Raw genomic sequence first — 8,369 nt, forward strand, 5'->3', positions numbered from 1 at the left:
GGAGAAGACCAGGTTCAAGGCCATCTAAGGAGCCTGAAAGTGCACAGGTCCATGGGACCGGATGAGATGCATCTGTAGCTCCTTAGTGAACTGGTGGAGGATGTGGCTAAGCCACGATCCATCATATTTGAGGAGTCACAGCAGTCAGGTGATGTTGGAAAAAGAGGAACATAAGCCCATTTTTAAAAAGCAAAATAAGGAAGACCTGAGCAACTACAAACCCACCAGTCTCACTTCTCTGCCCACCAAGATCACGGAGCAGAAGTTCATAGAAACTAAGCCAAGACACACAGAAAGTAAGGAAGTGATTTGTGACATCCAACCTGGCTTCACTAAGGGCAAATCATGCCTGACAAATTTGGTGGCACTGGCTCTTTGGCTCATTTTTAACTCCTAAGAGGCCTTTTCACTGCAAACTACACACATCTCTCCCAATTTTCAGTTAAACAAGTGCTTTTATGTATGGCATCATCTGTCTCCAGAAAAGACACAGTTATCATAGAGTCTAAATGTTTAAAGGAAGTACTATTTCAAGGAACTTTTTAAAGAATTTATTCTAAAATATGGGATATTTTTCCTATACTTTTAATTTAAACAAAGCTGGTTACAGAGTTTCTTAAAACTGCTCATCCTAATAACCTGCTCTACAAATATCTCCAGTAAGATGACACTGTTGTCAAACACATTTCACAATCTAAAGCCAGAGAGCCCACAGGAAGATCAGCCTTGGCTGATCTTCGACTTTAATGGTATCTGGCTATATTAATTTTGTTTGTGAAAGATCAAGACCTTAGATTGCCAGACCACGGATGAGCAATCAAACAAAAGAGAAGACTTTAAAAAAAGAGCAGGAGGCTGGGGGGTGAGGGATGAGAGGGATTAGTGGTATCTGTAATGCTGCTTTGGCTCCCCTTGCTTGCAAACATCTTGCACTATCTTCTCTTTCATCATTGTATCAGCGCCAGTTGAAAAAGAAAACATGCAGTATATTTAATATAAAAGAAAGTAGGGACTATATTCCTCTACGGAGTACTAGCAGAGAGCTGTTCATAGTTTCACAGAGAAACATCAAAAAGTAGAATTAACAAAAACATGGTATCTACTTGTGGATTCAAGGACTGCTGCTACACCATTCTTCTATTCAAAGGTTTATCTATAACTTAATTGGAAATAATGAATTTGTGCGATTGTATGTCCCCACTTCTATACATGACTAGGTTCATAGTTAATACAAACAGAAACTCAAGGTAAGAATCTATGTTCAGGTTTTAAATACAATACCTCTGTAATTCGGTGGTGATAGTTCAGCAACTAAAATTAGATGAACACTGAATACCAACCCAGAAGAAACCACCACCTGCAAACAGGTTATAACCATACAAAATGAAGTTAACCTAGCTGATCATGTTATCTTCAAATAATTTATCTCCTAAAACAAAGCTGTTTTGGGCACAAAGTCATTGCAATACAGCTGACTAAAACCAAAAGTCAAAAAGTCAGTCTTTCTTTTTATAGCAGGAACAATTATGCACTACATAAAATTGGAGATCTCAGTGAGCAAATGGACAAATTGTGAAGTTAAAACCAACAAAAATAATTGAAGTGCTTCAATTAAAAGATGTATAGTGCATAATGAACGTACACAGCCATTCAAACTAATACAGTAATAGCTACATTCTCTCCCATTAATTCCAGTTGTACTGTATTGTACCAGGCACTGGATAAACAGCAGTCTCAAAGCACAAATCCCATGCCACTGTCTCAGTAAGCTCTCTTACATTAAGACATAAACCCACACATGCTTTGCTTTTGATGCCTGGCCACAAGACTATTATCAGACTCAAACATTGGAGGTCAAATGTCTCATCCAAGGAGACGTCTTCCAGTCCATATTCCATAAATTACATCAGTTTTCTCTCTTTTCCAGAACTAGGAAAGCAGCAATGAAACTACTCAGGCTATTACACTAGGTTTACAGAACACATCAAACCCCGAGGAAGCAGGCCAAAGGGATTCTTAAAATGATGAAAAAGACACAACTTTTATGAAAAAAAGTATGAATATCTACTTAGCAGAGATGAGGAATCACAGCAATGAGAAGACCAATTGACTGCTAGAGGACAAGGCACACAAGTGCAGAGGAGCAGCCAGCAAGCCAAGCAGAGGGACAATAATCCACCTGTACTTCAGAAGCAGGCATCTAAGACTAAAGGTTGAAGTGCTCAAAGAGTCTGCATGCTCTCAAAACATGCCTGCTGGTTACCAGCTGCCCCATTTTCTGTATCTGTGTGCAGGCATACAAACAAGACTGCTCAGTACTAATCCTGGCCAAATCCCCCTTATCTTCTAATAGAAAACTGCCTTTTAGAGAGGTGCTCTAAAAAGTTAATAATTTAGCAAGTAATTCCCTGCTTCTGTAAAAAAAAAAAAAAAAAAAAAAAAAGTAGTTCCCTAATTATGTCCATTTCCCATCAAATAATTTGCTTCCATATGATTTGCCCACACCACCGAGCATAAAAAGCGGAACAAGCTGAACACTGGATCTTCAACAACCCAGGCTTTTAACTACTATCCCTGACATACACCCTACTACAAATATTGATGTGGCACAAAAAAATACTCACTGGCACATATTGTTTGTGCTCTTAAATTATTTAGCCAGTCTTCAAATTCTTGTACATAAAATTTGATGACTATCAACAGATGAAATTAAATGGCCACCCAAAATGATACCAGACATAAAGAAGAGTCATTTCCTTTTACACTATATCAAAGCATCTCTCACCTTGGAGATCTATATTAACAATGTTAAAAGAAATGAGACACAAGAAAACATGCTATAGAAAAACTCAATGTGATGAGCAAGTATTCTTTGAAGAAGCTATTTTAAAATTCTAAGCCTAATTACATTCACTATAGTAGTCCCTGCTGAAAGGACACGTTACATTTTTGTAAAGGGGCTAATGAAAAAGAAGGCATTAAACACCAAGGTTTCTCTGCTTTTTTTACAACCATTGCATATTTCCACTCCAACATCCCCACAAAAATGTGTCTTCCACCCTGCAACACACTGCTTCTGCATTAAGTAGACAAACACTGCATCTTAATATTTTCTCTCCTACTTCACCATATTAAACAGAAATAGTGCTTCAGTCCACTGTGTTTCATTATAGCAGTAATATCAGCTGAGAATGCTGACATATCCTTCCTTTCTCCTCCCCCACTATGCTGGTTTGTTTCTCTCATGAAATCAAAATTGCTCTAACAGGCAAACATCTTTGTATTGAAGTAAAAAAAAAGTGGTATTAAATCCTTTCATAGATGTGCACTGGAGAGCTGCAATGATAAAGAAGGAAGGGTAACTCTGCTGTTCACTTTTTCTGGCATGAAGGTAAATTTTAGCTTTGCAGGTGGTTAACCAAGGAAATGAATGACTACAGACATCCAGGAATCACAGCAACAAAAGAAAGAAAGATGATATGGGTCAAAAGGAAATACTAACTCTGTCAACTTCTCTACATACAGACTTCCTGAGATGACCCTTTTTTTTTTTTCTTATCTTTCTTGATGTTTTGCCCAGTTACGCCTACATTTTTTTATTGCCAAAGCCAAATCAGACTATCAGTGCCAAACACCTTTGATGCAAGAACACAGACAGGCATCCAGATCACGGAAAGCAAACCCAAGTTGCAATGCCAATACCAAAAGAAAGCCAAAAGAAGAGATTATTGCTTAATTGTTCTATGGTTAACAGACAGATGGCATATACAGTGGCGTAAGCTGAATTTATTCTTCATTACTTTCAAGTAACAATGAAATATTGTACTTCTAAATCAATATCAAATTTTAAGTTCTCACAAAGCGACACCTCTGGGGAAGGAAGTAAATCTTTCCATGGCAAGCAGACTCCCCAAGCTGCAGCACCAACTTGGGACAGCTTGAAGCTGGAAGTATCAGAAAACAACAGACATGATTTCCATACAAACCATATATACCAAAGAAACTGCGACTAATTCCATATCCTTCTGCTCTAAGATGACAGTGTTGGTTTCCCCACGCTAAGAAGTCCCATAAGCTAGCAAAAGCAACACATGCAGCCCCCCTCTGAAGTGCAGTCTTAACTTTCAATGCCTTTCTCATTTCCCAGTCATAAGAGACGATCTTTAGGTCATTTGTTAACTTGCTCACCATGTGCCTCTTATAAACCAGGGACACCCTGATAACAACACATTTTTATGACATTTATTATTCAGGACTGATAACCAAATGAGTAGTTTTCTTTTTTTCCCTGCAAAGTGTTCTGCTCAACAACCAAACAGCAACTGAAGTGCATGGAGAACAGTGCCCATTTTTTTGACTACATACAAACACAAGCAAGGAAAACAAACATGGTTCCAACACAAAAATTCAGCTACCACAGAGGCTATAACCACATATTTATATGAGGTTTCAGGACCAAAAGATCTGTCAGGAATATCTTCCATTAGCTACTTTCTCAAATTCTGGTTTGAAAATCTGTGCTTTGATTTCGACAACTGTGCTTGGGAAAGAAGGGCAAACCCAGAAATTATATCTGAGCAATAATATCTTTTAATCTTTTAAAAACTTAACAATTCCCCCAATCCATATTCTGCCATAACCTACAGCATTACATTTTTTCCCGCCTACAACAAGAATTCTTACTTGGATCCTTACAATTATTGCCCACTAGAAGGCAGTTTGTCATGGTGATACCGATACAATAAGGCACTTAAACACCTCCGCACAAAGCACCACCCGACCTGCCAAATTCATGCTCTCCTGCCACTGACACAGACCAGCTCCCCTTTGCCAGGTGCTCTAAAGCTGGGACAGTTTGAAAGATCACAGCAGCAGCAATCACCCAGAATCTCCTACAGTACTGTGGATACAAGCAATTCAGTGGTAAAGATATTATTAAGAAGTGTGTCTTTGCCTGCCACCTGCCGCAGTACCAGCATGACCAAAGGCAGAGACAGCTTATTGACCAGTGCTGGAGGGGACTCACAGGCTGGCATCAGAGGGGACGGATAAAAAATGAAGTCAGAATTTACTCCACTGAATATGCTCTCAGAAACAAGAACTGGAGCAAGGTCTCATTCGGAGCCACCTGCAAACTGACGCAACAGCTCAGTCGTGTTAGCCAAGCCACTCTAAAGAAAGTGTTCCACACATCTCCCTATCAAGCCAGTGTAATGGCAGTGTCTGTGGCTATGCTGTGCTCTGTAACTGGGGAGTTTGCTGTGCTCAGAGGTGGGTTTGGCAAGGGCACTTCCACAGACAGAGGTGTATTCTGAATAGCACTGGAAGCACAGAGAAATTCTGAAAGACAAGGCTCTGCCTACTCTCCTAGGGGCTGCCAATTCCACCAGGGTAAGTTGCTTTGACTTTGCTCTCAGCTGAACAGATGCAGAGCCAGTAGTGCCAGAACATTTGCCTGTGGAGCATGTGAATCAGTAGCATTTTTGTTCCTGGTGAAGCTTATTGGTTTATAAAGAGCATTTCAGTTGAGGTCTTCTGAAGAAAAAGGGAGAAGCGGAAGACTTCCTCTGCTTGCCACGTAGCATAGAGGGGGTTGCAAACCTCAACTGAACTCAGCAAACACTTAATGTCTGTTAAGGAATTTCCCTTGTTTGGACAAATCCATCTTGGTTTTGCTGATGACTAAGGAAATGATACAGAGTAACTTTTGCATACACTTTGTTAACCCCACACAGACATCGTCTATTCCACTAACTTCTAAACATTGGATTTTGCTTTTTCCTAGTGGAATTGAAAGAATGTAACCTACCGATTACTCTCTTACATAAACAAGTTTAAGCTTGTACACAGTGGAAGAGGCTTGGTCAGGCACAACATCTACCGAACAGTACGATACGAACTTCACTGTTTTTCAGGCAACAGCTGCTTTTATTTGGAGAGCTGTGGCCTGCACCACTCACAGCAAGACTTCAAAGACTGATATGCACTGCTACGTTCGTATCAAATGTTTTCTGGATCTTATGTCTTGCCTGTTTCAACTCAGCATTGATTGAAAGAAATCACGCTTTCATTTTTTTTCGCTTGCCTTGCATCATCAGAGGTATCAAATGTTCTCAAAGGCCTGCAATGTCTCTTCTAAATAGCTGCATTTTGGTCTCTGCTGTAAACCGATCTTCCCCCATCTTTATGAACAAGAATGAAGACTTTGGTTAGATTTTTTTAAGCCCTGTCTCGACAGTTTTCCACATAACACCCGCAACACAAAGAACCCCAGTCTTTGGCCAATCCAGGTTTATGAATGGCCACATTGTACATCACATTCCTCAGTCTTCCTTCTTCCAAAACTCTGGAAGCCGAGGGCTCACGGCGGAAGAGGCAGGGATGAAACCTCCAGACACGGGGTCCTCTCCAGAGGGACTCCCTGCCCTTCCCCACAGGCGGCCCCGGGCGGGGAGCGCGGCACGGAGCCCCCCGTCCCGGCTCCCGCTGCCGCCCACTGCCACATCACCACGGCGCTCGGCCGCTTCTGCCTCCCCTCTCCTCTGCCCCCGCACGCCCACCTGCCCACCGGCGCACAGCCCGCCCGCTCACCCAGCTCGGCTCCCTGTTGCTCAGCTTGACTTTCTTGCACTGGCTCTCGGGCAGCTCCATGGCCGCAGGGCAGCGAGAAGAGGAGGAAGGGAAGGAGGACGCGCCTTCCCGACTGATGCTCGGTGCGGATGAAGCCGCTGCCGCCGAAGACCTGTACCGTCTGCGCACTCCCGCAACTCGGCCAAAGGTGGTGCAGGGAGGAGCCGCGGCCCGGCAGCCGCAGGGAGGGACGGACGGACGGAGGGAGGGAGGGAGAGAGGGAGAGAGGGAAGGACGGAGGGAGGCGGCTGAGAGGAGACAGAGCCACGGCAGCCCCGCCACGCGCCTGCGCCGCGCGGTGACGTGCGCGGGGAGGCGGCGGCCGCCACTTCCGCCGCCGCCGCTTCTGCTCCGGTGGCTTTCGGTGTCTGTGCCCGTGTCCCTGCCGCCCCCCGCGGCCCGGCCCTGCGCTCACGAAGGCAGCTCGCTTCGTTCAAGAGGACATAGTCCTAAGCGATAACGAGAGGAAATAGCCTGAAGCTGCACCACGGGAGGTGTAGGTTGGACATGAAGAGGAATTTCTTCACAGAAAGCGTGATGAGATACTACAATGGGCTGCCCAGGGGAGGGGATGAGTCACCGTCCCTGGAGGTGTTCAAGAAAGCAGTGGATGTGGCACTGGGTACCATGGTCTGGTTGACAAGGTGATGTTCGGTCACGGAGTGGATTCGATGACCCCAGAGGTCTTTCCCAGCCTCATTGATGGTGTGCTTCCCACCCGCTCTGCACTGCGGCGTTCCGCTCGGCCGGCATAGCGGAGACGTTCTCTCTTGAGTGTGGTCCTCCCCACCTTCTCCACTTAATGCGCAGAGGACAGGCTGCTACGCCCCTCGGGAAAAGCTGGGGCCGGGGGAAGGTGCGAGGTGGCTGTCGCATTATTCTGTGACACAGATTTCCCCAACAAACAAAGTTCATCCCGTGCTGCGCTCTAGGAAATGTCTCTTACTGCGGATCTAGAACCAGAAGTTCTTGGGTTCTTATTTCCAGAATGGAACTGCTTTAGCAGTAGGGTGCTAATCTTAAGGTGAAGATGATGCCATGCTAACAGGAGTGGCGTTTACTATATAAATATTAGTCCATTTATAATAGTTCAAGAAAGGAAGTACTTTAGCACTTAAGTGTTATAGGTGGAAATGGTGCCGTAATCACAGGAATTGCATTTACTGTAAAAACGTTAGGCTGTTCAAAGTCTGGAGCGTGTTTGTTCACTGACAGTTTAAACAGGAAATAAAAAGGTGTGGATCAATGTTTACTTCTGCTATATCAGAAAGACATCCTCCCCAAGAAACAAAGGTGTTGGCTTAAAAGCGTGTATTGATATTCTGATTAAATCTTAAAATCCTTATGTGAAGTAGAAGATGTCTCTGAAATCAAGAAAAATAGTTAGAAATGCTCTCAGCCAATGTGAAGGTCTGATGGAATTAATACAACATAACTAAGAAATTCAAAAATTGCAGTTATTCATTTAGTCTTGACTGATAGTTATACCACATGTTGCCCTCCAAGTGACTGTTCAACAGATGGCCCCTGGCTGTATTGTGATCATGACAAACTGTGGGGTATGCCCAGCCACTGCCCTGGAGGGATGTCTGCTGAGATAAGGAGATTGAGCAATCTCCCAGCAGGACTCCCTGGAGTGACAGAACCAGGGCAAAATCTCCCATGCAATGCTCTCCCAAGCATGGAAAGAGAACCAGCACACTGCCGTGGAACAGTGAATTGAGAGTTTCCCCCTGTTG

At 43.6% G+C, this 8,369-nt stretch overlaps 1 protein-coding gene across 1 annotated transcript in view; it reads right to left on the reverse strand.

Moving 5' to 3' along the window:
* PAPSS1 (3'-phosphoadenosine 5'-phosphosulfate synthase 1) overlaps positions 1-6,892 on the reverse strand; it is a 40,085-nt gene extending 33,193 nt beyond the window's left edge. The window contains exon 1 of the mRNA XM_042049623.1: positions 6,592-6,892. Within this exon, the coding sequence (XP_041905557.1) occupies positions 6,592-6,651 (60 nt within the window). The 5' untranslated portion in view covers positions 6,652-6,892. The remainder of the gene's footprint in view (positions 1-6,591) is intronic.
* Between the last annotated feature and the right edge of the window lie 1,477 nt (positions 6,893-8,369).

Source organism: Corvus kubaryi, unplaced genomic scaffold, assembly GCF_017639235.1.
Source record: "Corvus kubaryi isolate FWS band 111438036 unplaced genomic scaffold, C.kubaryi_AGA036_p1.0 71, whole genome shotgun sequence".
Lineage (NCBI taxonomy): Eukaryota > Metazoa > Chordata > Aves > Passeriformes > Corvidae > Corvus > Corvus kubaryi.